Source organism: Lutjanus erythropterus, chromosome 22, assembly GCF_056507025.1.
Source record: "Lutjanus erythropterus isolate fLutEry1 chromosome 22, fLutEry1.hap2, whole genome shotgun sequence".
Lineage (NCBI taxonomy): Eukaryota > Metazoa > Chordata > Actinopteri > Lutjaniformes > Lutjanidae > Lutjanus > Lutjanus erythropterus.
Window position 1 is genome coordinate 18,479,297 of NC_139338.1, and position 27,840 is coordinate 18,507,136.

The following is a 27,840-nucleotide window of genomic DNA, read 5'->3' on the forward strand; positions in this document are numbered from 1 at the left end:
GTGCATCTCAGTGGGACCAGATCCTCCGGTGGTAACCGTCCGGTCTGTGCCAGCCACGGTCACCCCTCGTATCACAACTGCCTCTGTCACCAATGCTACCACCACTCAGAAAGCCTCCAGGACCACCCGGCTGCCCATTGCCGTGCCGCTGACCAAATCCGCAACCACTAAGAAACCTCCGGGTCAGCCGAGCGTCACGAAAGCCAAAGAGGCAAATGTCACCTCTACTAGATTAAAAACCACAGCCAGCCCTGAAACAACTGCTTCACCAAAACCAGGTATTTTAGAGATACTAAAATAGAGAAGTTTTATTCTACAGTGTTAATATTCTACAGCTTAATGAGGAAATAATGAGTGTTGTTTTTTTCATGATCAGAGTATTGTGTTATTATACACATGAGATTGTGAATATGTTTTTAGGTTTTGTGTGTTTTTGTGTTTTGTTAGTGTGTGGTAAGAGCAAAGCAGACATAGTGTTCTTAGTCGATGAGTCGTCCAGCATTGGCGCCAACAACTTTATGAAGATGAAAGACTTCATATTCCGGGTGGCCACCTACTTTCCTGTCATTGGTTCTCAGGCCACACAGGTTAGTAAAAACTTAATTTGTTTTGTGTTGTTCCAGCTTTTTCAGAGGTTTTATCAAGTACCCAGCCAAGGGGTTCTCCTGTGAGAACCCTGTCATATTCCTAGGGTTTATCACCCAGAGGGTTCTGCCAAAAACCCTTGTATAGTATGACAGAAAGAACCCTTGATAAACCCTTGATGAAGGAGTATTTCAACAATCTTATATTTTCAAAAAGCATTCTTTGGAAAAAACAAGGGTTCTCAATAAAACTGTCTTACAAAGAACGCTTGATGAACCCTTACTTTAAAACTTCAGGAGCAAATTGTCCTGCATAGATTCTCAACAGTTTTGTAACCCTTATTTCTAACAGTGGATGTGTCCGACGTATTGATTATAATGAATGAACTAAATTAATTTGGAATTAAAGTTGAATAACATTCAAACAGGCCACGATGATGATGTGTATTTTCTCTATTATTCTTCTCTCAGATAGCCGTGGTTCATTACAGCGACGAGCCTCGCATTGAATTCCGTCTAAATGACTTCAAAGACAGAAACTCCGTGCTCCGGGCGCTCAGAGCTCTTCGTTATGTAGGGGGCAACACCAGAACAGGTCGGTGACATTCACACTCACACAAATGTGCACACATCTTTGCCTCCTGTCATCAGATGGCAGATAACATTATTTAAGTCCTGCTGTTGATGTCACAACTGTCACGCCGCTGGACAGACAATATGCTATTCTTGTTCCTGAGAAGATGTGCTAACACTGACTGCTGACGTAGCCAGTGCTATGGTATGTCAGATAATCTTATCAAAGAAAACTTTCACTTTGCAGGATATATTGTATGTTACGCAAGAAAAATGCACCCCTTAAAGTTTGATTTTATTGCATCTGAGTTTGTTAGGAGACGACAGAGTTTACAAGACCTCACAGTGATCACTGTGTAAATGAAAAAAATAAATGTCTTTAAGAATAAACTCAAACCCAATGCCCCAAATTAATTATCTTATTATATTCATGTTTTTATTGAAATGTATTTAACTCTTTTATCTGTTTTATTTGTTTTATTATTTCACTATTGAAATAATAAAACACATGGACACATGGACACATAGCCCAACACATAGCCCAACGGAGCTTTATTATTTCACTTTTATAATTTATTGACTGATGGTGTGCGTCGCTTACACCAGTGGTTTTCAAACTTAGGTCCGGAGAGCAACAATGGTCCTTGCGTGGGTTCACGGATCCACAGTAAAAGGAGGAATAGAATTTTTTAAGTTTCATAACATTTTTGAAAGTTGGGACAACAAAGGTTTGATCACTAAAGACTATGAAGACTCTATCCTCAAATTTGAATTTAAAAAAAAAATACTCAGAGGGGATTCCTTAAGACGAAATGCTCTGAAATTCGGGGTTTATAGTCTAAAGTGCTTCTATATTAAAACATGAAAAGGTTTGGGAACTTCTAGCTTACACTCCTTTATATGGTCCACATCCTAGCAGCATTACTGCAGTACCTAATAACAGTGCTGTTCAGAAAATCAGATTGAGTCTACGAGCGTTTATGAGAGTAAAAGTCTCCCTGAAATTTAATTGTTTTCTCTTAACACTCCTGTGTGCCCTCAGGAAAAGGCATCGGCTACGTTCTGGAGGAACTGTTCCAGGAGTCTCTGGGGATGAGGCAGGATGTCGCCCACGTTCTGGTTCTCATTACAGATGGCAGGGCTCAGGATAATGTGGTGCCACCCTCCAGAATTGCGCGTGCTCTGGGTCAGTAAAAGATATTGTGAAGCCTCAAAAATGGTGCTGCAAATCACAGGTTTTGCTGTAGCAAAGATTTATCAATGTGGATTATTTTTTAAATACCTGCAGGTTTCAGCTGAATTCTCATCTTTTGAATTTGCTTCTCTGCAGGTGTCAGTGTCCTGGCAGTTGGAGTTGCTAATGCAGACCTTGAGGAGCTGAATAAGATAGCAGCACCCACCAGCTACAAAAATGTCTTCTATGCACCGACCTTTGATGACTTCCCCTCCATAGAGAGAGAATTTATCAATAGCGTCTGTAGTGAGGAACTCCTTGCCGAATTCAGACTGAATGATGATGAGGCAAGACAAAAACAAAGCAAAACCGTCTGTCTCACTCTTTTCTGTCTTTTTTATTACTTTGTGATGTGCTGTAAGTCAAGCAGAGTTGCACATGTTAGGCAAATGCACCTATAAGACATATAGGAAGAAGGTAGACATGCACAGTGACCTGATATTACATACATGTGAATGTAATCACTTTTTAATTGACTCAGAGACTTTGTAGGCGGAAACTCTCTGCCATCTCTGCCACTTTCTATAGCAGCTGTCCCTGATATCTTTGACAGTTAGTAATAAATCCTATTTTCCTCATTTACATTTTCAGGTTGCTCAGTTGGACACCCCCACTGAGGACCCAGAGGAGCTGTTAAAGCCTGAGGGTCCCTGCCCTTCCCACTGTGTGAAGGTGGGCACAAAAGCTTCTTGTTCTTTTTCTTCTCAAACAGCAGCTCAATGTGCCCTTTCTTTATTTTGCGTCCCGCCTTTAATTTCGCCAAAATGTGCTGACATTTATCTGAACTTCTCACAGTAACAATGGTTTGTTTAATGAGTTCTTTTCTTTATTAATTATATGAATTGTTTGTCCATCCAGGGCCAGAAAGGGGAAAAGGTGAGTTAACTGAAATCTGTCAAAGATTAAATTAATTTAGAAATGTTACAAATGCATTATTATTCATTGTCAGTATTCTCTCTCTCATTCTTTCAGGGAGATGGTTTTGGTCTTGGAGGTCTGGTATGTTTCATTGCATTTTCTTATGGCATGTGTCATCCTGCATTGATATTAATCAAATGTTATTATCTTCATTATTAATTTAACTTTTAGAATAACCGGTAATGATTTTGTGTTTATGTAGAGATTTAGACAAAGCCCTGGACAATATGATCCTTTCACTTCTTCCAAAGGAGAATCAGGAGAAAAGGTAAGGATCAGCTAATGCATAATAAGCACTACATTGTTATTATTATTTATAATCATTTATTGTCAAATTTTCATCACCAATCTGCTGTATGTTTGGCTGAATCTGTCATACATTTTATCACACAGTATATACAGAATGAGCAGCACTGGTGCATACACACAAACATATAAAAGATCCCTGTATGTAATGCATGTATGTAATGTGAAAAATAGTAAAATACATTTTTATACGTCCCTAAGACTTAAAATGACTTTATCTTGAATAAAGATTCACAGGTGAAGAGGTGTTTGGAGATCTGCAAACTCTGCTGGGCTTATTAGCATGACTCATCAGCTTTTCAGTGTGTCTGATTCAGAGAGCAGATGTCCCAGATGTGCAGTGTTGAGCTGTTGAGCAGATTGTTTCAAATAAGAGGTTATTCAATCCTGAGTCATTTACAGTAAATGTTCACATAACTGCTCAGTATTGTCCACAGTATCAAATTACTGTTGTAGTTACTTTTTCATTTGTACCGTATCCAATCCCATAACCCTGCTGTGACTGTGTGGGCGAGTGCGGCTTTGCGGTACATGTCTGTTATTTCATTTTCCAGCACAGACCGTAATGTTTCAATCTGACAGGGATCTCCAGGAACAGATGGTGTACCTGGGTTGCCAGGACGACCAGGGAGAACTGGACCTCCAGGTTCTGCCGGCCTACGGGTAACTGAATTCATAAAAAACAAAACTTCACACTGACTTGACTGAAGTTTATTTCATTAAGGTCTGACAGTGAAAATGAGATTTGCTGTTTTTTCTTTTTCAGGGCCCTTCAGGTGTTCCAGGTGATATGGTAAGATGAAAATGACAAACACTTTTGTAAAAAAAAAAAAAAAAAAAAGTTTTATGGAGCATTATGTTTAGGTGAGCTGAAACTTAGATCACATAAATTTGATGTATGACCCATAAATTATCAAAACCTCATCTTAATTCAAAGAGGAGAAAAGTATGACAGCGAATAAGGGCCATTGTAGGTTAAAGAAATGGACCCAAGGGAGGGTGGTAGTATTACTGGAAAGATTTTCCAAGATTAAAGTGGTAAATTTATGAGAAAATGTGATCACTGTACATACACAACGTCTTAAACCCCGGGCCACCAGGACGCCTCACCATTGAACTTTTTGATGTTCTATCATCACATCTATCAGAATAATGACTTGTTCAGTATTGTTTATTTGTATTTATCGAATAATCTCTCTTTGTGTTTCGTTCCATGGCAGGGTCTACCTGGACTTCCTGGTCCAAAGGGACAGCGAGGAGAGAGAGTAAGTCTGACATGTGCATTTAATTTACACTGATTGCTTTCTCTGAATCCTCTGATTACTTCAGCTCATGAAACAGTCATCTCCAGGATGTCACTACTTTTGATTAACAGATTTTTTTGTGTGTGTCCACTTAGGGAGAGCCTGGATATGTTATAGCTGGCACAGACGCAAATTTCGTTCCTGGACGAAAAGGAGAGCCGGGATCTTCAGTGAGTCCACAAAAAACTTCTTTTTTTTTTTTTTTTTCCAACAGTGAACTTCAGCACAACTGAGATATTCTTCGCTGCATGTTACAGGGTCCCCAGGGACCTCCTGGTGTACCAGGGGTCAATGGAGCTCCAGGCCCCCCTGGCCAGCCAGGACCAGCAGGGTCACCAGGAATATCTATGAAGGTAACATACATTAGTGACAATCTTTGCATGAACAAAATATTCCAGGTTTAAATATGGAATATTGTCATATTCTGAATGATAATGGAAACAAACATCACCAACAACACACAAAAACAGTTCTTTTTACTGTTGGCATTTTGTAGGGAGATCCTGGGGAGCCGGGAGAAAAAGTGAGTATTACAGCTGCTTCACATCCCTTTATTTGCCTTTTTAAAAGGTTGCACTGGAAGCTTTAATTTACAGCATAAATGTCACGCATCATGAATTTTGTCTTCTTGCATATTACGCCTATTTTTATCTGATAATTCTTCCATTATTTATGAAAGGGTGTACGTGGGAAGCAGGGCGAGAAGGGAGACAAAGGAGACTCGGGAAAAGACGTAAGCACATTGTTGATAAAATTATTAGAAGTGGCAAAAGACACTGCACAACACAAATGAAAGATTATTCAGAGTTGCCATCTGAAGAAATTATTTGCATGATGAAATGTTTTTTTTCTCTCTCTCTTCTTTGTTTCTCTCACACACAAACTCTGACTTACACGCACATGCATGGAAACCACTGTAGGGTATTGCAGGTTTGCCTGGTCCCATTGGCATTGATGGGGTACCAGGTTTACCAGGTCAGAAAGGAGAGAAGGTAAACGTGCTATTAATGAAGAAATTGCAGGTTTTGCACTTGACCAGTCTATTAAAAAACACAAGACTGAGTACCTGGCCTGAAAGGTATTCATTTTTTTATGCAGGGTGAAGAAGGGATTGGCATACAAGGTATTCAAGGTCCTCGTGGAGAGCCGGGAGAGAAGGTACATCACAAAAAAGAAATTCAACCGTAAATATAGTGTTATCATTTAATTTAGAGTAGAATACCAAGTTCATATATTTAAAAGTCTTATGTTCAGTGTCCTCAGTGTCACATACTGTAGTGGTTTCTTTTAACTTAGATGTCTGATATAATGAGAGCAACAAGCTAACTGTCTTAAGGGACACATCGTCAGTGTGGAACAAGATTGCACCGGTTGCTTTATGAAATCCAATTTTTGTTTCAGTGTTTGAACTTTTGTTTTTCAGGGAAATATTGGCTTAATGGGACCAGTTGGCCCAAAGGTAACATGCATGAAAAATACATTCGAATATGCAGTAGTTTACTCCAAATGCGACATGTTTTTGTTAAAGTTTAAAGAACCTGTTTGAAGAATAATAATTTCTTTGTAATTTATCCTTTAAGGGTAATGTTGGAGAGCAGGGAATCCAAGGAATCATCGGACCTCGGGTGTGCACTTCGTCATTATCTCCTGTTCAATAGCCAGCAATGATTTCTTTCATATTTTACCCTCAAATGAATTAATTCCAGATGAGTGTAATGAGATGGAACCAAACCTGTTTAACTGTGTGAATATTGTTAAAGAGTCAGTGATGAAAGGATTCAAAGTCAGTGATTTATTTTTACCTGCAGGGGAAGAAAGGATTCAAAGGGGAGCCAGGGGACAAAGTAAGTTCATCCCACACACATGTCCACTCTCTCCTCATCATGAGGCTTAAAAACTTTATATGATAAAACGAAAGAATCAGTTTAATTCAGCTAAGAGTCGGTGTTAACACCGGCACACCAGCATCACACTGGAATCAAAATGTGTGTGTCTGCATGCATATGTGTGTAGTTTGCAGAGTTAAATACGTTTTTGTCTTTTTAGGGAGAACAAGGAGAGATGGGACCAGTTGGACCACAAGGACCCACAGTAAGTGAGCAGGTCATCTTATAGAAATGAAAACACTGCAGAGATTAGTATTGAATTCAGTCCCTACTCCCTTATGCTTAACATACTTAAATACCTAAATAAATTGTCTGAAATCAATAAATTGCTCTTTAAATTGGGAAAATTAAAAGGAAATCAAATTTGTTTGTCATGTTCGTCAGTGTGACTGTAGTGTAATATTTTATTATCTTATTGAACATGTTAAGTCAAGTACAACTGAATTAGTAAAAAGTTTACAAAATGACCTCTACTTGTCTTTTCAAAATTCAGTCAACTTAAAATTTAAAGCAGCCTGGATATCAATGTTTTTTAAAGTTAAAGCAAATAGTTAATTTTTACAGTATACTTAGTATGTACTTAGTATGTATATTCTTACTTCCTTGTATGTGCAAAACTTAGCAATAGAGCTGATTCTGATGTACACATTTTAGGTATCTCAGACATTTTGAAGTGCTTCCCTTATATACACTCAGTTATATGTATATATTATATATACTTTTGCATACAGCCTGCACACTGGAACACATCATAATTTCCCACTAAACCAACATAATCATAATTGCTTCCACTTACACACTTGAGCATATTAAAACCTGCTTTCTAATTCATTTTTGATTACAATGAAAGCCTGAGGCAGATGCAATATATTTATGTGGGACCAGCTCTGAAAACTGGCTGGAAAAGCCGGCACTAAACTATTAAATAAGTGTTTTCTAATGTCTCCAAACAGACATTTAGATTGATAAATGAACAGATTTAAGCCATTTTGTTTTGGGTTTTCAAGATTAGGCGCTATCAGAGATGGTTATGATTACATACAATCGTGAGCCAAATTGTCAAACCTCAGTGGGTATCTTTTGCAAATGAGCCATTTTGTCCTGCATCACTGATTTTTAATTTGAGGCGGCGTAGCCCTTTGGACGAGACCGTCACAAAAAATGCCTCCATGAGGACCATCTTCCTGTCTTTTGTAAAACAGTTTGTACTCTTCAATTTAAAAAGTTTAGCTCAGAAGATAACAGTTAATAAAATGCTGGTTAGCAGAAGACAGAAGAGAGTGGTGGATACTGTACTGTAAATGGTATTTTCAAATGTATGACATCTGAAAGTAAATTAGAAAATTACACGATAGCAATTGATTTTGAGTTGTTGGTTGGCAGAAACTATAAAGTAACAGTTGTTGACAGAGATGCTTGGAGTTAACAGTCAATCACAACAGAAACGGCGATGCAGAATTCAGATATATTTTTCGTTTAATTTAACTTTTCCAGGGACTGACAGGGCCATTGGGGTTAAAAGGAGATGAGGGTCCCAGAGGAGCTCCTGGAGATCCTGCCAAGGGTGTAAGTGTTTTATTCATTTCAACTTTTAGAAATAAAGGCACTTGATACTCAGCACTCAGTCTTGTTTTTCTCATTACAACAGATAATTGGCCCAACTGGAAAAAAAGGTGCAAGGGTAAGTAACCAAAGTCCAGATTTTCTGTGTAAGATACACACTGGCCCTTTATGAGAACAGGTGCCTAATATTATGTGACCTGTTTCTCTTGATACGAGACAAAAAAGTGTAAGGGTGATGGGTCCTTGAGGTTGAAAAAGGGGATCTACCTATGTGCTGAACATCCAGTGATAATTAATACTTATGACAAACTATTTCCGCATTAAAAAGTGAGTCATTGAGATCATTCTTGACCGTGGACAAAACAGTCTCACCTGAAGTCAGTTTAACAGCTTTCAGCTTTTGATCATCAGCAGACGGAGTTTGCTCAGCTTACACTGGAATGTACCAGACCAGTTTAAAAGTTCATTCATTAAAAGTGTTTAAACTTTATTATTCACAATTACATTTAGTTATTTGTGTGCACAAACCCACCCACCCCCACCACCCTCATTCCTGTAGGACATTGTCTGACCTGGCCAGTTTGAAAAATAATTCAAATTCTGCATTTTACCAGTGAAAATCCCTTTTAGGTGACGTCTGTTCCAGCCGATTGAGATTTGAATGAGTTTGCCTCCAGAGCGTCTATGCCTCCAAGAAAAATTTCAGTATGCAGTGGTCTTCATCTGTTCGCTACCGAGCTGCACAACTATAGATTTAGGGTTTGAGAAGTTGGTGAGGGGGAGGACGTAGTTACTCCCTGCCATGGTTAGGTTTTTCCAAGTAGTCCAAAGATTTAAACTCTAAGTCATTTGCTTGCATTTACATTAACTGGCTTAAAATAAGTCAATTGGCCAGAGGGAAGAGATTTCCTTAATGTTTTATTCTGTCGAGACATTGTTAATTAATTGTTTGGGGTATTCTTGCAGACTCAGACTCAGTCCTCTGGGTTTTCTTATCAAACACAATTAAGATTTTCTCTCATTAGCTTCTGCAGTGGGACTGAATGCTCCACTGAATGGGACCTCTTTAATCTCAGTCCACAGGGTACCATTTAAAGTGGAGCATTTTGTTTTGAAGCTGTTGGGCATGGTGACCACAGTCATGTTGATTGCTGTGTGTGTACGTGTTTTTGACTGTTTCCTGTGTGTCAGGGAGACGTCGGTCCAGTCGGCCCCACGGGACCCCAGGGAATAAAGGGTGAACGAGGAGACAAGGGAGAGAAGGTTAATGATGAGAAATACTGCACATCATGTCATTTCTGCATTTTGTTATTCCTGTGATTCACTAATATAAGAATTGTGCGCATAGCTGTTAGTGTAGAATAACTGTCTATAAAGATATGGGTATGGTTTGTTTTGATTTGTGCAGGGCAGTCCTGGTTTTGGTATTCCAGGACAGCGGGGACCAAAGGGAGAAAACGGAGAGAGGGTCAGTTACAATTTAACTTTTTAAAGCTTGTTGTCATCATATTATACTGAAGCAGCATAGCAGCAACAGCAGAATTCTGTTGATTGCTCTTATAATTATGTTTTACCCTCCATATCATTCACAGGGAAATGTTGGCTTGTCTGGAAAACCAGGACCAAAAGTAAGTGAAAACTCACTGTTTTGAGTAGATCAGTAATCCAGTCAGAGGAAAACCTGCTACCTTCTCAGCAACAAACAGGAGACGGACAGCAGTGGAGCATTTAGCAGCTAAAAACACAGATTTTTCCCACAGGTGTAACCTAATCAAAGCTAAATCAAGAGTACATATTAGATCTATATTTGTCATATGGTCCATGATCCATGACTCCAGATGACTGATTATCAATATGTAAATACTGTTTGCAACTAATGGCTAACATGTTTGCACAGCTTATGATTGTGGCAGCAAAAGCTATGCAGACTTACTAAAACAGAGGTCATGTGTTCGTCCAGGGGCAGGATGGCTCTAAAGGAGAAAAAGGGGATCTTGGGTTGCCCGGCAATCCTGGAGAACCAGGATTAAGAGGTAAAGATGTAAGTAAATCCTGAGTGGCTGTTACAGAAATGATACAAGTTGTTTTTACAGTACAGCACATTTGAGATGTATTTTCTTTACAAGGGTTTATTTAGACAACATCACATTAGGAGAAAGCTCTCAGTATTAATTCAAACCTAAGATGTGCAGAATGTGATAAATGTAGTACATGTGTGTACGGATACATTTCAACTGGAGCTCAGGAAAAGTTCGGCTTGTTCCCTTTTCTCAGATGCACAGCATACTATATATGTTTGCACAGCATTTACGTTGTAATATTGGTGACAGTTACTGTTGACTTTGTGTGTAGGGAGCATCAGGAGCTAAAGGAGAACCAGGAATTAAGGTACAGTACAGTCAGCATGTTCACTTGATGCTTTTGTTTGTGTTGCAGGTCAGTGATGTTGGTCAGGAACATTTATAATCAATACAGTTTTAAGTGATGATGTAATTTTGTTTTTCACAGGGTGAACTAGGACCACCTGGAGAGCCTGGTGACAGAGGAATTAGGGTATTTATTTAGTGTTACACCTATAAAGAAATATCAACAAAGAACAATACCACATACAAAAGCTGTCTGAAAAACATGTTCGTAAGTTATTTCATGTGCAATTTTGTGTCTAATGTAATGTTGCATTAAGGCTGTTGAATGTATGTTGATTGTATGCTGTTTTTAATTCCTTTAATATCTGTCAGGGTCCACTTGGGCTACCAGGGCGACCGGGGGACCCAGGAGAGAAAGGAGATACAGGGAAACCTGGCCAAGTAAGTTGCTTTGATTAAAGTAAAAGATGACAACTACACTTTGAAAGAAACAGACTTACACTGCACGAACAATGATTCATTTTTATTATGGCTTAACTCAAATGATGTTACACTGAACTTTTAGGCTAGCTTAAACTTCAGAAAGACTAAATTTAAACCTCTCCATCATAAATAGGCTAACCAGGCTAACCAACTCTTTAGCTAGCTACCAAACAATTTAAAAACTTATTAGCTAGCTAACAAATAATGTCAAGTTTTTGTTAGCCTTTAGCCAGCTAGCAAACAGTTCAACGTTTTGTTAATTTTCTAGCTCTTTAGCAAACAATGTGATATTTTTCTTAACTTTTTACTGTTCACTTCATTTTGGAGAGAACGTAATAATTCAGCTTAAATTACAAGGCTTCAAGATAACTTGTGACTTTCCTTTTTTGAAGGGCGCTGATGGAAAGAAAGGTGAAAAAGGGGAGCCGGTATGTTTGTATTCACCACCATCTCTCTGTTTCTCTCACTGATGAGCATGTGACGTCCTCAGATCATTCTTCTGTGTCAGTCACCATGTCACGTCTTTACAACCTGCTAACGTTCTGTGACTTCATGATTTCTATTTTGATATGTTCAGTAATTAAGTTTGGCTTTTTGTGTGTGACATCCTTCACTGCACTTAGTATTTTTTCTTTGTGCTGCAAATATGGATTGTGTTTAGCAGTGTGACGTTTTAGATTTTAACTGTGTTTCCTTGTGCTCTTCTTTTGATCATGCTGCTGCTGTCACAAAGGGAAAACCTGGACCTCCGGGGGGAGCACAAGTAAACAAACCTCTGTTATCATTTTTGACAGCTTCTCATCGGTTCAGCCATGTTTGACAGGGGCATTCGTTGTAACGAAGCTCATAAAGAACAAAGATAAAACAGCAATCTCCCATAAGACCTTGGAAACTTAATATCTGTTTCTAATCAGCTGAAATTTTTTCTAAATTAGCAAGTTAACTTTTGATTTCTCATTTTGTCCCACCAGATTGTTTCAGACAACAACATACTGACCAGAGTGATTAAGGTAACTTGAAGAATAAGTTTGCTAATGGTTGCCATTTTTGTATGAGGGAGTTGAAATTCATCTTCTCTGCTTTCCTTTCTTTCAGGGTGAACCAGGAGAGCCTGGTGAGCCTGGTTTGAGAGGAGAAACAGGTCTGCCTGGACCAAGAGTGAGTATCCCATCATTTGGTTCACATGTCACAAACATACGTATATACTGCAACTTAAAAACCACAACTACTATCATTAGTAATGCAAACTAAGTATGCAGTATTATACTGGTGTCACAGTATACCAAGGTAGGCAAATTGATTGGTTATCATACCATTTAGTAGTACATTTGCTAATCTACAGTATTGAACTGTACTGTTTAAATGTTAGTTCAAAAATATTTCAAGTTTATATTTCACAAAATATGTCTGACAGACACTAAACTCTATATAATAAAGCATTTGTTCAACCAAAAAAAAAACTGTTTTCACTCCTTTAAGGGTGATTGTAACTGATAATGATTAACAATAATAATTGTGTGAATATTTGTCTCTCTCCACAGGGTCCAGAGGGGAAACCTGGATTACCAGGAACATCTCTGGTACATATATGCATCATTTTAAATTGCCTTTATTGTGGCGCTGTTTGTGTCAACGGAGCTTGTTTAAAGATGTGACTGTATTGAAATATAAAACCGTTTTCTTTGCAGGGTGGTGTTGGATTGGATGGTTTACCAGGGAAACCAGGAACAAAGGTTGTACAAACTTATACTGTTTCAATTGTATTATTAAAATCTGCCTGTGTGACTTACATAGAGTGTTACACATTTTACAGTATGAGCTTACTCACAAGATGTCTCATAATAACTGCAGGGTGACCAGGGACAAAAAGGAGAGCCTGGTTCGGTGAGTGCACTAATGTGTTTTAAACATTATACTATTCTGACATAATTATTTGCTCAAACATCAAAAACAGAGACTTTTCTTTTGGCTGATATATGTGTAGCCATCAGACCTGAACCTGCAGATCACTGAGACACATATTTTAAGAACTCATCTGATCTCACTGAGTAGCTGGTTGAGTTTATGACTCAGTTGTTACGTCTGAGACCGAATCAAAAGACCGATTATGTGATGACGTTAGACAGACCTGCAGCCAAAAGCATGACACAAACAAACATGAAAGTTCAGTTTACTTAAGTACAATCAGGCAAAGGTCAAAACCAGGAAATCAGTCCAACTGGCAAAAAAAAAAAAATCTGAAAAGGAGCAAGCAGAGGAATCAGATCAGGCAAAGGTCCAAACAGGCAGGTCATACAAAACAAAATACGGATACGCTAAACTATGTGGCGAAGCATAAGTGACTGAAACCGAACCGATGGAAATACCGAGAGACTGGTGAGGGGATGAGCTGCAGGTGAGGAGGTGAGCAGGAAACGACAGGTAGATTAACAGCACAGGAGGGAGTGGCAGGATGTGAAAGAAATGAGGAGAATTAGTGATATGATAAGAAAACAGAAAAATGTATAACAAATTATGAGGTGGCAGGGTTTGTGACAGATTATAAAGCGGACAGATCATAAAACCTTCTTGTTATGTAGTCATGTGAATTACAGAATATTATCTCACCTGCACAAATACATTTTTGAAAGGACAAGCAAAGATACAGTCACATTCTTTGAATCTTTATGCATTTCACTCAGGTTTTTCATTTTCATGCACCCATGCACCCCTATTTCAACTTTATTTGTGCAGCTGACTGTGTGCATGTGCTATGATGAAGTTCATGAGTAACATTTGATGGAAGCATTGTTGCACAAAATGGTCAATTTTCTGTTCTGTTGGTACAGAAGAAAGTAACACAAAATCCTCTGGACAGAATAAATATATGAAGAAATGACTTCAGATTTAACATTTTTTGGTTTGTCATTCTAAGATGAAGGAGCCAGCTTGCATGGATCATGCACCTGTTAGCCTCAGTTTCTCAAAATGTTGCAGCCTTTGCTGCTGACCAAGTCCTTCTCTGTATGTTTTAGCACGTTCACCACGTTTTCCTCAAATTTCCTGTGGTTTTGACACCAAAAAGTCGGCTTGAATTTAATATTCAGTGTGTAATCCATTCTGTTCTGCACATCCCAGTACCTCCATCAGGTTAATGACCAACCTGTGACGTCAAAACACTCTGTATGGTGCAGTGGATGCATGTGGATCACATACAGTAGATTATGTGTCCCCTTATTTTTTTAGAGATCAGATCTGAATTTTGCAAGACTCTGGTTTCTCTTAGTTTTGCCTCAATAGAAATGTAGAATGAAACAAGCAGCAGAACAAAGACTTCACTAATCAGATAAATCAGTGACTGTGCAATATGAAAGCGCCGCTTATAGTGAAAAAAACCTCGCTGATGTCCTGACTCCACAGTTTCGCCAGCTGTTTGGAGCATTTAACCATCTTCCAGTCCGTCGTTTTTGTTTTACAGCTCGCAACATTGCTGTGTTGGTTCGCTAATATCTGTCATCAACCCCATTTCTATCAGCTGTACGCTGCGGCTCTCAGTGAAAAAACTCTGATAAATCTGCTGCAAGCAAGTTTAGCAAGCAGTTTGAAAACATAAGAACAGAGTATTTAGCAGCTAGAGTCAAAATATTTTTTTCTCAGGAGTTTTCAGGAATTTTGAACTTTCATTTGCTAGTGACTCCAAACATTTGTTAATATAGCTTGACATATGCCATTTGTGTAAATAAGCAACTGTTAGTTAACATGTTTGCCATTGGTCCAAATCTAAACCAAGGTTGTAATAATGACAAAAAAATTATAGTAGATAAGTAGTAGAAGTATAGTAGAAGTCATAAAATTAAATGAAAGTAATTGAAATACATTTTTAATGGAACATTCATATGGACATACAGTACATAGGGTTTTACAACTCTTTTATCAGAGAGCTGACAGAATAATAATTGGAATAGGAAAAAATGTAACAAACTTGTACTAAACTGAAATGACATTTGGTTTTGACGGTCAGTTATCAGTCGCTGTGTGTCGAGCTGAGCTGAGAGAATACAGCCTAACTTTTTATTGGTGGACATTGTCCAAAAGGTGCAAACAGTAGCTCAAATTATCCTAGTTAGCCAACTATTTTAACCTGCCCAATTAAACAAAAAACAACACAGTTGGGTGGAAAATCTCCTGGTCTGGCAACACTGGTTCAGAATAACTGTCCTGTTTCCAGTAAATCTAAAAGCAGAACTGTTGTGGAGAAATGTCACATATATATATATATATATATACTCCATTCATGATGTGCCAATTCAATTATTTGATTTTAAAGTTTCACTAAGTAATCTGTATGCAGTTTCATTTTTGCCACTTTTCTATTTGTTGTGTACCGATGTTTGTGCTTCATACCATTGTTTTTTTGTGTGTGTGCATGTGAGCAGAAGGGAGATAAAGGAGAACAAGGCCGGGTTGGGATAGCCGGGATGCCAGGTTTACCAGGAACTCCAGTGAGTATCTCTCTGAATCACACTGCCTGTGGCCAGAACACTAATTCTGAGGGTGATAGTCAGTACTGGAGTCTTCATTCCCATTTAACAACATATGCTGTTTTTGTTTCAGGTGTGTAATAAGCATGAGCATCCTGTTTTTTCACCATAATCGTAAATCTGAAAAATATCTCCAGAGACTGTTGTTTTATTTGCTCTGCTCTACAGGGGAGACCTGGTATTGACGGGAAGAGAGGCCTGCCAGCAAAAGATGTGAGTAACATTTTCATCTAACACTTACAACACTTTGCTGGGTGACACTAACTGAATTTCTGTTGTGCTTAAAGGGTAATTTTTCAATCTGTGCTTATTTTCCTATGTATTTGTGTCTAATAGGAACAATTTTTGTCCACCAAAAGTTCTTGGTTTTAACACTGAGAAGCCCAGATTATTATTCTAAGTGTCAGCAACATTATGGGCAGGGCTGCTACAGTGAGAGACCTTTTTTAAAGGAGTAAGATCTGTTTTGTTGAACCAGAAACAGCTGTTTAATATCTCTTGCCAAACCCACCAAACTCCCTTTACAGAAACAGTAACTTTTTCATCTTAAAACGCACTTCATTCAAACTCAACATAAACAGAATTAAACTCACCAAAACCATCTTGGTTCATCTTTCCACTGTTCCACCAATCACCAGCTCTGGTTATTTGGCTGGAATAAAACCTTAATTCAGAGTTTAGGATTTAAAAATATTCTGGCAGTACACGCCGTTTCTCCCCACTGCCTCTCTGACATCTGACCTCCCTCTCACTCCTCTCACATTTGTTTTTTTTTACAAAAACAAACACTTATAGTGAACATACTTTAATGGTGCGTAGTTTGCCAGGAGGGATTATATTGCAGCTTAGTTTAGCTTCTGCCAGCTGCAGCGGTTTCCCACAATACTGGACCAATTTCCAAAAATGTTGTCAACTATAGTTATATAGACACAAAAGCATGGGGGAGTAGGGTCGAGGTTGAAAAACACCAAAGTTACTATTTAATTTTATATGGTATTTTGACATTTTTGCTTAGAAAATGGCTCAGATTCAAAATGTATTAAAATTGAAAAATTCTTTTGACAGGGAGAAAAGGGACCAAAAGGAGATAACGGCCAAAAGGTTAAAACTTATCGCAAACAACACAATCATTTATGAAGCTTTATTTAAAAAAGACAAGTGCTCACTTTCCTCTCATTGCAGGGGGAGAAGGGAGACACTGGTGCAAATGTAAGTGGGATAAAGATAAATAATTTTTAAAAAAGTTGCATTTGTAAATCAGAGGTTGCAACTTTAGAGCATTTTTCTTCCTTTGCAGGGTAAAGATGGCAGCAAGGGAGAACCAGGACCTCCAGGTTTGCCTGGCAGACAGGTGCTTGTGACTACAGAGGTAAGAATAATCACCTGCATTATCTGTGTTTCATTGAACCGGGAAACAGTTGAGCTCTCTTTCCAAAGAGTTGATTAAGCCATTTATTCAGGGTTGTACCTATAATCATTATCACTTTGGCTCGTTTCTGTTTGCTGGTGATTCAGAGAAACATTAAACAGGTCCACCCAGACCAGCCTGGCAGCTTAAACCTGACTGAATTCTCATTCTCAGGGCGCCACCATTGACGAGATCCGGCAAGCATTTCCAATCCCAATGGGTCCTCCAGGAGCTACTGTGAGTTTGCGGCTTATACACAACATGCTTCTACATATTTATAGCTCATGAACAATGGCATGTTATTTCAGCTGTTGCATGGCATAATTCATATTTTGCCTGCATGGCGTGTGAGTCATCATTCAGCGATGACGATAGGGCTTTTATTGTGGGCTGCAGTGACTTCTATGAACACTGAATAAATATGGCAAGCTTGATGTCATGCATTGTAGATGCATGTTCCAATGTCTTGCTCCTCTGTGTCTGTGTGTATAGGGTTCACCGGGAATGAAGGTAAGATGGTAATGGGGCTTATACTGTAACTCAGTTATTAAAAAAAACAGAAATATTGGCTCTGTAGCTCATTTGTTTTTTGGTTTTTTTTGCAGGGTGATAAAGGAGAAACAGGCATGAAAGGAGACAAGGTAGTGCCTCTGTGTTATCCCTCGAAAACATATGTATATGGGAATGTAAATAACATCATTTTCATTGTACCTACTTTAATGTCCCTTTAGGGTGATGCTGGAGCTCCTGGAAAATCTATTCAGATGAAGGTGAACACAGGATTTAGTAATTCTCCTTCTGGATATATGTTCTTATTTGCGCTTTATAAAAATATGTTTTCGTCTGTTTTTTTTTTTAGGACATTGAAGTGATGTTTGAAGCCTATGGCATAAAGGTGAGCTCTGAGCATGATACTGAATAAATTTTTAGGTAGATAGACTTTCTAATATCATCCCAGTTTGACCTTCTCAATAACAAAAACTTCTCTCTCAGCTGCCTCTGCTGAAGGCTCTGATTGACAGGCTGCTGCAGGAGGGGATAGAGGAGCTGCTTCATGTGCTCGACAGCTCCAAGAAAACCAAAGAAAACGCAGAAACACCTCACACCTCCAATGTCATCACTGAGTACACAGTACGTAAACTCGAGGGTAGAAGTGTGTGAGAGTTTTTAAAATAACAGGTGGTCCATATAAGCTATTAAATGAATGCTGGATGTGAATTTTATTGAAGCGTAAGCCAAATTCACCTTTACAAAACACCAGTGTTTATGGAATAACTTTCCATTCTTCCAATTCTTTCGATTATCAGTTTTATTGGCTCTTTTATAAACAACCATTTCAATAACGAGTGTGTCCATCAACTCACTCGTATCCGTTATGTCATTGAACAACAACAGTTGAAATCGCATGATGATGTTATTTCAGCAGAGTTCAAGAGTAAAGTTGGACCTCACCGGCCAGCCGCTATCAGAGTTGGACACCATTGAGAACCCTGGACAGCTTCCACGGTCCTTATCCATTGTAAGTAACCTCAAAATTTCCATCTTGACCTTCTCCGTGCAGCATGGAAGAAGGTGTAGTCCTACTCTCATTATACCAGTACTCCATAATAACATCTTTGTCATTACACTCATTTTACCCACTATGTGCTGTAGATTGTCACTAATAGATGCTGCTGTTCCTTGCTGGTTTCTCTCATTTCCACTAATTCTGTCTTTTATTGTGAAGGATCCTTTAAACGGAACCTCAGAGGGTCGTACTTTATGGACGGTCCCCACCGTGAACAGAGAGCAGGAGCTCGACAGGATTGAGACCAAGTTAAAGGGACCCAGAGGGAGGGAGGAAGTAGATGGAGGCAGTGTTGGAGCTTCTTCACTCAAACTTAATCTGACTGTAGTCAATTCTACTTTCAATTATACCACGACCCAGGAGGTAAGAACATTTTACAATAAAGAAAATGTATAACTTCACCAAACGGTTGAAAACATGCTGAGTACATTAAACACATGAGTCATTTTATTCTTTATACAGAAATGGTTTAAGAATATTTTTTAGCAACATTCGGTATTAAACTATGTGACATATTAACAACTGACAGCTTGTTTGGAAATTTAGTTTTAGCCATGTTTTCAGTTTAAAAAAAAAAAAAAACGGAAGTTGGAAACCTAACAAAACACTGACGTTCTGCAAATTATTAAATGATAAAAATTTAAATATGTGTGTCAGACGGTTTCAGGGTTACCAGACAGTGTGGTGGAGACTGTTCTCCTCACACAGGAGGACTCTCTGAAGAAGAACTCAGGACAAAAGAAGAAGAACAGAGAACGTGGGAAGGTAAAGCTACCGTTGAAATGTTATAGATGAAAAGGTTTGCCGCTGACTGATAAAAAAACAAGATTAATCAACTTATAACTTAAAATTCTCCTATTTTTTTAACAAACATAACTGTGTTTCTTGATGGTCTTTGATAGATTAAATGTATATTATTAAAAGGTCACACTGGTATTGCATGTTTTAGCTCACACCTTCCAAACATTCATTGATTTTAGCTGATGCCACTGCAGCATGATAGAAAATAGATTCACAGAGACTTTTTGTTTGTTTTTCTTTTTATACAAGATGGGATCATGAAGGGAGTTTCAAGGCTTGATGGATTATGCACCTCAAAAGATTTGGATATATCTGTTTCATTTCTTGAAATCGGAGCATTTGTTTCGTACGTGTAGAAACTGCATTGCAGTTATTTACATTGCTTGCTCTAGGCAGAAAAATTATTTATAGAGCACATATTATTATAGATAAACTTAAGATGTTTTACATAAAGGGGTAGTTTGGTTTATTTTGAGCGGGGTTGTATGAGGTACTTCACAGTAGATGCCGGTCAACATGTCCCAAGTATGGAGAAGAGAACCATCTACTGAAGTCAGTACACTAACTGTCAATAAGTACCTCATACAACCCCACTTTAAATAATCTGAACTATCCATTTACAGCACATACAGCAAAAGTGACATGAGAATATAGTAGAATCTAATCAATATAAGTAATCATAATCAGTGAAGTATATTTGATTTATAAAATATGGGCTGAAACATGCAGTACCTCCAGTGTGGTCCTATACAAATAGGTCTAAACCATTTGGTAACTTTAACACTAAGGGCTCTTAAACAACTTAATGTTAAGGTGTTGCACTGTTGTTTGATATTCATTAACGACTTATTCCCTTCTTAAATATCTCCCTCGACTTACAGTATCAACTCATAGTTTCATACTTTATCATCAACGTCTGAAGCATGAGAAACCTTTTTCTTTTTTCTCTCCGACTGTGAACTTCTTAACCAGGGCAAAGGAAATAAAGGACGACATAAGAGGCAGAGACAACGCCTGGTAAATGTCCTTGAAGGGGTCAAACTAAACCTGAAAACTTAACTCCACCTTTGTCCAGACTAAACAGAAATAAAGGCAACTAACACAGCCATCTCACCCTGCAAAATTTAAACACCGCTGCCGCTAACATGACATTAACATAACATTATTTAGAAATAACAGCTTTAGTACTAAACTGTCATAAAAATAATGATAATAAACTAACTTGATGAATAGAATTAACCAGTTGTTGTATATATGGTTTCCCTAATAAAACTAAAAGCATGCATTTGTTTCAATGTCCATGTGCTTCATATTATACTGATAACAGGTTTTGAACATTGTTGATTAATGGGTTGCTTTGTAATCGCTTGGCATTGTTGTCTTCCAGCCATTGACACAATGATAAATTATGATGTGTAACAGTATCTTCCTCTAATTATTGTCACGTCTCCTCTATCGAAAGACAAGTGAAGAAGACAAGCAAGACAAAGAAGAAGAAGACGAGTTTTATAATGGCGAAGAATACAGTTACGAATATGAGGTGGGCAGCCACTGCAAATGAATGACTAATGCACCAACGGTGGGAAACTTCGGTTTAACGTGATGATTGATGACGTGGGGTTGTTACAGATTTGGAGCACTGTTGTAGTGGGTGCCTTCTTATTAACAGACCTGTCAAACTCATTATCAGATCGCCTGTTTTTTCTTTTTTTATATAATGGTGTCTCATCTGTGCCCACACTAAACGCTGGAGAGAGTTGATTAATGACACACCCACTACCTGAATGAATTAATTATTAAGAATAAATTAGTTTGTCATCACAACCCACTGCATCTGCTCTGCACATCATCGACTGGAATCATTCAAACTTTATTTCAGACTCAAGGTCCAGATAAAAGACATAGAAAAGCACGATAAAATATCATAATTTAAAAGAGAAAAAATATATATATTCATGGACGGAGCCCTGAAGTGACCATAGAGAGAAAAAAAACATACATGTCAAGGCTAAGTTTTGCTACATCAAGCATGAGATGCAATTTGTTCCCACATTTGATTAATTCGTTGGAACAGGATTCAATTCATTCTCATGTTTTGATTAATTTGTGGGCACACAATAAGTTTAGGTCTTTATACATACAGCCAGCAGAACAGAGCAGCCGTTCTTTCAAGCAGGTGAACTGCAGTACATGGGAGTACCATGTGAGCCATGATTTGCCACCCACATATAAGGCCTTAATGTGGCATCAGTTCAACCAAAAATGTGGGAGTAAATTATATTTTGTGCCTACAAATTAACAAAAACTGTGGGAACTAAGATGAATCTTGTGCCCACAAATTAAGCGAAAATGTGGGAACAAACATTATCTTATCCTCACGAATTAATAAAAAATGGAGGAATGAGTTATATCTTGTGCCCACAAATTAAAAAAATACTTGGAAATGGATTGTATCTCATGCTCCTGAATTAACAGAAACTCTGGGAACGAACTGTATATTGTGCCCACAAATTAATGCCAGTGTCTACGACGGGTTGGTAATGTGTTGCACTGAATCTAATGTTTGATTAAACGAGATAGTTTCATTTTCAGAGTCATTAAGCTGGCAAATAAATGCATACATGAGATTTCTTAGAACCGTTTGGAAAGTATTCATCCCTGCAGCTACAAACATTTCACTTGCGCTACACCATCTAAGTTTCTTAATATTCTCATGGTACCATCACAAGCCACCTGAAGACTCTGTAAGATTGCTTTTTTGTCATTTGACTACAAGTTTGCAGTAAACAGGGTACAGTGTACAACTGAACAGAACAGACACATCTTCACACCATCTGTACACATGCTACACTTGCATGAGAGAATGTTTGCTTGTGCGTACATCTTGCCTAGAAATATCATCTCCTCTCATTTGTTCTTTAATAAAATGTCCAAGATAGAGTGTCTGTAGTATGATGAAATCTTAATTATTTTTCTAAACAGGAAGAACCTCACCCAGATAATCCCCTGCCCTCGGTCTCTTCGGAGAAGACAGACAACAGTCAGGTAAATTTTGCTTTAAACAGGATGCTCTCATCTGTTGCAGCTGGAGTGGGAAATGTAAAATACGTTCCATGTTTTTATCATATGCAGCTTGAAGTCCAAACAGATGAATTCCCCCATCTGATGGATAAAAAGGTAAGCATTAATAATTCTACAGCCAAGAAAATAACAAAAACTCATTCACTGTTGCAAGACTCTGATGGAAATGGAGCAGAGACAGCTGAGCTCAGTTATGTGCTCTGCTGTACCTGAAGAATAATCACATATTTATGATGCTTTTTTTTATCTTTGCAGGAGGAACAATTACCCACAGACAGTCCTGCCCAGTCAGAAACACTGGCAGAAACCTCAAGTGGTCCTCCAACATCCTCCTCAGGCAGAGAAACAGATACTACACTTAATGTATGATGTATTACAAGATTTATCTCAAAGGTTTAAGTTTTGGTATTTTTATCTCAATTTGAAGGGAAGTCCAAGGAACAACAAAACAGGTCAAAATACTCCCAGTACAGTACAGGACAGTACTCAGACAAATAAAAGAGGGGGGAAAGTTACCAAAATAGTAAAAAGTGTCCCTTCATGCCAAGAAATAATCTATCTCCAGTGTTCATAACAGACATAGTGAAAATGTCCATACCGTACAATCGAAAGTTGTTCATACACTGGCATCCTGAGGATTCTCAGTGAGTATGATTTAGAAACATAAAAGTTTAAAATGTACGTAGAGACACACATAAATCAATGACACTTCTAAGTTACAGCCAAGTCCATTACTTTCTGATTTAAATACATGAAATGGACTTAGAATCAGTGGTTTTCCTGCTGGTTATGTCGGGATACAGCCTGTGGTGAGTGTAAGAAATTAATTGTGACACATTCCCAAGCTACATATTTGACTTTGTTTGTCAAGACACTATGTTGTCCGCTGAATAATGCATGTTGCCTGGCTTAAATCTCCTTTACCATCGCCATGATCTCATTTTCCATAAAGTTTGCTTTTCTCTTTTTGTCCATGGCTTCTCCTGACTAAACCTTCATTTGTGCCAGGAGAAGGAGAAACCACTGACTGTAAGGAAAGTGCTGTCAATCTATAGATCTGAAGAATAAAGTCACAACTGACTTGTCAACATGAAAATTAGCCTGTTTCCTCAGGCGAGACAGATGTTGGTTTTCTTTGTTGCACAATGCCTCAGTGTGACAGTTACAATTCATCTTTTTATCAACTAAAATCCTGAGATGCTTGTAGTTCTCTACAGAAATCCCCACCTGTCAATTGGTAATACTGTTCTGTTTATGTCTAAAATCATTTGAGATACACTTAGCCGCAGAAATGCGTTGTCACACCAATCAGCAAATTCATTAACCACAGGTCCAGGGCTGTTTTCCTCGGCGTAGACGAGACCGACTATTACAGAGTCATCAGCAAACTTTATAATGAATCTGATGTTGTGCCGGCTGCGGCAGTCATCAGCGTACAGAATATCCAAGAGCGGAGAAAGGACACGGCCCCGGGGAGACCCTGTGGATGATGTCAGTTCCTCTGACACGCATCCATTCGCCCTCGCTCTCTGTGTTTGTCAACCCACTGTTTAGTCCACTGAATAATGAGAGTTGCCTGGCTTAAATCTCCTCTACCGTCACCATGAGCTCATCTTCCAAAAACACTGCTATTCTCTTTGGGTCCATTTCGTCCGTTCCTGTCTAAATCTTCATTTGTGCCAGGGAGATTGTAAGGCAGGTCTGTCAGTTTTAAGTTAATTTGAGATTTATAGATCGCAGGTGTTTTTATGCTCAGTATCTGTTACGTTGGAAATGCTGTTGTACGCTGTTGGAAATGATCTTGAGGCCCCTGATCTTAACAATTTCCTGACACAATGAAGACCCAATTATTGAGCCACAAAATGTATTAAAGCATTTTAACAGTAGTTAACATGAAAAAAGATAGCAGACTCCCGCACACTGTCTCGCTTTCTAGTGATTTATTGAATATCCGACATTTCGGTCCAAACGACCTCGGTCCAAACGACCTTCATCAGGTATTCTCAGGTATACCTGATAAAGGTCGTTTGGACTGAAACGTCGGATATTCAATAAATCACTAGAAAGCAAGACAGTGTGCGGGAGTCTGCTATCTTTTTTCAAATTGAATTTTTCTTCCGACGCACCTGTCAGACATTTCAGGTGTGCAGAGACCTTCTCAACATTGCTTGAACAGTAGTTAACATGCAATTATTTCTTTATGAGTTAAATTCAGATATATTATATATGTGTATATGTATTTTTGAATGTCTCAATAACCCTTCCTTTTCATTTTTTCCTTCCCTAGGTTGTCTTGACAACCACAGAGCCTATATCTCAACCTGTGGGTGATATAGATAAGGTATGGAGGGGTCAGCTGGCCTTGATATATAGATTTTTACACAACATTGTCTTTTTAAGTTGTGTCTTCATAGTCACACTTGTATCTTTCCTTTATTGTTATGAGCAGGATGAAGAGTCACTGCCTACACCTCCCATCACAACAGAAGAACCAGACCAGGTAGATCTCAATTTAAATCATAGAGGCCTGAATCTTCGCTGAATGTTTCTGAAGATCCTTGCATGCCTTGGAATGCAAATCTCCTTTATTTACACTTAACACAAGAAAGTGATGGACAAGTGCTTGAATAAAATGAAGGATGGGCTCCACTTTCTCCCTTTCATGATATATAATATTTCATAAATAAACCATGATTTGAGTAAGATAGAATAAGCACTTGACATCACATTTCAAGACCTTTCCTTCTCTCTATCTCCTATGAAAGTTTCACCAGTGCAAAGAGTGCACATGTTTGTTTTTGCTTGATTTTATTTTATTTAAAACCATTACCAAAGCATGAGACAGGAGAGCATTTTTGAGCAGCATGCGTTTAGCGTGATTTCTCTGAAGCTTGTCTGAATGGGAATGAGCAGAAACGGCAGCCTAGTCCGACTCTTCAGGATTGATTTCCTGGCAAAGAAGCAGTTCCAGAGAGTTACTTTTAATACTTTCTCTCTCTCGTTTTCTTAAACAGGACATCTCTTAATTCCCAAGAGACTGTGACTGTAGGGTGTTAAGAATTCATAAGAAAGCGAGCACACACACCACATGGAGAGTGTGATTAAACTGTGAACTGTTTGGCTGGTGAGGAGCCCTGAGCCTGACCCTGAACGTTTCATGAGGAAGGACTTCTTTCCACACAGAGACGATGTCATTCACCAAAACCTATGGCCAAAGTTCATATCTTGTACGAGGGCTTTACAGAGTATGTAGAGCTCTGTAGAAAATCAGGCACCGCTGTTCAAATATCAGAATTGTTTCCTCATGTTCAGGTTATTTTCATTCTTCACTTTGTTCCATGTAAATGCCAGTATATCCATTACTTCACTTTTCTACTACTCCTAATTTATTTATTAAGAAACATATTGTAACAAATACATATCACGTTAGATAAAACACAAAGCTTTTGTGCCAACAGTTTATATACTTATTTCCTTTTGTCAAGCTGTTCTGAAATTTTATTTATTAAAACATGGAAAATATCTGTTTTTGCTTTGCCAAACATCTCTGAATACCAGTTATATTATTCAAAATGTAGTGGCACAAAAACAATTCTGTAGCCAGAGCAGACACTCTTTTCACTGGTGAATTTTTTCTCTGTTATTACAGTGTTTTGTCTGTTTAACCTCTCTGTGCATGTATCCTTCAGTAAAAATGTTCAAAGAACTTTCTGAGCAAGTCTGTGTCTTTCTTTCTTACAATTTTACCGTCAAAGCACACACATTATGGAAGCCCTGAGAGGCGAGCGAAAAGGCAAGCGTGATCTTAAGTGTTTGCTCTTCTGTGTTCATGACTTAAATGTATAATATGCATAATAGTTGGCCCCTTCTCCATGGCTCCATGAATAGGAGCCATGGAGAGAGACCTAGAAAATGAATTAATAAAAAGAGAATGCCAGCAGCAAGAACAAAGCAGTGAATCAGAGAAACAAAACATTATTTTCTGATTGTTTCTCAGTGGTTATGTTCAAAAGCACAAATAAACACACCCACACCTCTGCACAAAGCCACAGTGAACCTCAGTGTGCTCTGCCTGTGTGTGTGTGTGTATGTGTGTATGTCTCTCTCCACAGCTCTCACAGACCGAGAGCAGAGGAAAGAGACATGGACGACCATGTAACTGTTGGGCCTTCTGTTTTCATGGAGTCCCACCTTAAAACCTGTGTGCTGTCACTGGGTGGGGGGTCACACTGTTAAACAGGCTGAATCCCTAAGTGAACATTTTCAAAAAACACCTGTGTTCATATCCATGCTAAGTGCCTCTGTATCCAACCTAACCAATAGAGGCAACGAGTGGCCTGCTAGCCAATCGGAGATAAACTGTGGGTGGCGGGAAAAAAATCAATCAATCAATCGGGAACTTTTATGTTTCACACTAAGTACTGACATAGTAAATTAAAAATGTATTCATCATTTTTTTCATAGTTGTTAATGAAATTGTTACAAAATTGCGTGACACACCTGGACTTGAAATAAGGTTTTGCCAGGATAAATTTCCCTGAATATTTCTTTTGGAAGAAAAATCAGTGGCCCAAAGAAACACATGACCATAATATTACATATCTTATATTGTATATGCGCCTTGTGTTTAGAGTGCATGGAGAAATTGAAAGTCTCTGGGCAGAAAACTAGAATGCTTTTAGTCAAACAGTAGGGTTGTGGTGCGCTTCAGCCTCTTGTGGTTGAAATGAGTATTACAAAAACAAACACTGATTAAAAAAATGATCTGGACCAAGAAAAAAACAAACCGAAAACTTTTTTCCCATCTGTTTCACAGAAGAAAAATAAAATTTAAATTTGAAAGATAAAATTATCCTGGCAAAACAAAAACAATTTACATCAAACTTAGAAAATGACTAGATTTGTTTTGCCTCATTTGCCTCTCAGGGCTTCTGTACATTGATGATAGGAAGTATAAGAATTGTTGAAGATATAATAAATGTTCTCATGAGACGTTCTGGGGGCTTGACAGGTGGTTCGATCCCAGATCAGGGTGAAGAAAAGCGCCCCCTGGCCTGACTCCATGGTAAGTGTCCCTTGGTTTTGTGGAAGACTGATCGATTATAATAATAAAAAAAATGATGGGAGTGATTATTTTTATATTTTAGGTGTTCATGCCAGGCGCCCCAGGTGGAAGAAATCGTTTCAAGGAGGCACAAAAAGTAATTATTTTTCACTAGTCTTTAAAAATTAAAACTTCATACATG

At 38.3% G+C, this 27,840-nt stretch overlaps 1 protein-coding gene across 1 annotated transcript in view; it reads left to right on the forward strand.

The window, feature by feature from the left end:
- Positions 1-27,840, forward strand: part of col7a1l (collagen type VII alpha 1-like) — a 70,698-nt gene that overhangs the window by 25,657 nt on the left and 17,201 nt on the right. Inside the window, exons 21-81 of the mRNA XM_084710719.1 lie at positions 12-278; positions 448-587; positions 1,056-1,179; positions 2,200-2,343; positions 2,488-2,678; positions 2,983-3,063; positions 3,250-3,267; positions 3,364-3,390; positions 3,512-3,577; positions 4,198-4,278; positions 4,382-4,408; positions 4,836-4,880; positions 5,015-5,089; positions 5,177-5,272; positions 5,416-5,442; positions 5,599-5,652; positions 5,840-5,911; positions 6,018-6,077; positions 6,343-6,378; positions 6,500-6,544; positions 6,728-6,763; positions 6,966-7,010; positions 8,300-8,371; positions 8,454-8,486; positions 9,560-9,631; positions 9,777-9,836; positions 9,961-9,996; positions 10,329-10,409; positions 10,721-10,756; positions 10,877-10,921; positions 11,107-11,175; positions 11,610-11,645; positions 11,951-11,980; positions 12,189-12,227; positions 12,313-12,375; positions 12,759-12,797; positions 12,906-12,950; positions 13,069-13,101; positions 15,633-15,698; positions 15,906-15,950; positions 16,803-16,838; positions 16,920-16,946; positions 17,035-17,106; positions 17,320-17,382; positions 17,638-17,655; positions 17,751-17,786; positions 17,877-17,915; positions 18,005-18,040; positions 18,139-18,276; positions 18,572-18,664; positions 18,872-19,075; positions 19,370-19,477; positions 20,486-20,530; positions 20,976-21,053; positions 22,496-22,558; positions 22,646-22,690; positions 22,850-22,957; positions 24,882-24,935; positions 25,044-25,094; positions 27,606-27,659; positions 27,742-27,795. Of these exons, the coding sequence (XP_084566845.1) occupies positions 12-278; positions 448-587; positions 1,056-1,179; positions 2,200-2,343; positions 2,488-2,678; positions 2,983-3,063; positions 3,250-3,267; positions 3,364-3,390; positions 3,512-3,577; positions 4,198-4,278; positions 4,382-4,408; positions 4,836-4,880; positions 5,015-5,089; positions 5,177-5,272; positions 5,416-5,442; positions 5,599-5,652; positions 5,840-5,911; positions 6,018-6,077; positions 6,343-6,378; positions 6,500-6,544; positions 6,728-6,763; positions 6,966-7,010; positions 8,300-8,371; positions 8,454-8,486; positions 9,560-9,631; positions 9,777-9,836; positions 9,961-9,996; positions 10,329-10,409; positions 10,721-10,756; positions 10,877-10,921; positions 11,107-11,175; positions 11,610-11,645; positions 11,951-11,980; positions 12,189-12,227; positions 12,313-12,375; positions 12,759-12,797; positions 12,906-12,950; positions 13,069-13,101; positions 15,633-15,698; positions 15,906-15,950; positions 16,803-16,838; positions 16,920-16,946; positions 17,035-17,106; positions 17,320-17,382; positions 17,638-17,655; positions 17,751-17,786; positions 17,877-17,915; positions 18,005-18,040; positions 18,139-18,276; positions 18,572-18,664; positions 18,872-19,075; positions 19,370-19,477; positions 20,486-20,530; positions 20,976-21,053; positions 22,496-22,558; positions 22,646-22,690; positions 22,850-22,957; positions 24,882-24,935; positions 25,044-25,094; positions 27,606-27,659; positions 27,742-27,795 (4,079 nt within the window). The remainder of the gene's footprint in view (positions 1-11; positions 279-447; positions 588-1,055; positions 1,180-2,199; positions 2,344-2,487; positions 2,679-2,982; positions 3,064-3,249; positions 3,268-3,363; positions 3,391-3,511; positions 3,578-4,197; positions 4,279-4,381; positions 4,409-4,835; positions 4,881-5,014; positions 5,090-5,176; positions 5,273-5,415; positions 5,443-5,598; positions 5,653-5,839; positions 5,912-6,017; positions 6,078-6,342; positions 6,379-6,499; positions 6,545-6,727; positions 6,764-6,965; positions 7,011-8,299; positions 8,372-8,453; positions 8,487-9,559; positions 9,632-9,776; positions 9,837-9,960; positions 9,997-10,328; positions 10,410-10,720; positions 10,757-10,876; positions 10,922-11,106; positions 11,176-11,609; positions 11,646-11,950; positions 11,981-12,188; positions 12,228-12,312; positions 12,376-12,758; positions 12,798-12,905; positions 12,951-13,068; positions 13,102-15,632; positions 15,699-15,905; positions 15,951-16,802; positions 16,839-16,919; positions 16,947-17,034; positions 17,107-17,319; positions 17,383-17,637; positions 17,656-17,750; positions 17,787-17,876; positions 17,916-18,004; positions 18,041-18,138; positions 18,277-18,571; positions 18,665-18,871; positions 19,076-19,369; positions 19,478-20,485; positions 20,531-20,975; positions 21,054-22,495; positions 22,559-22,645; positions 22,691-22,849; positions 22,958-24,881; positions 24,936-25,043; positions 25,095-27,605; positions 27,660-27,741; positions 27,796-27,840) is intronic.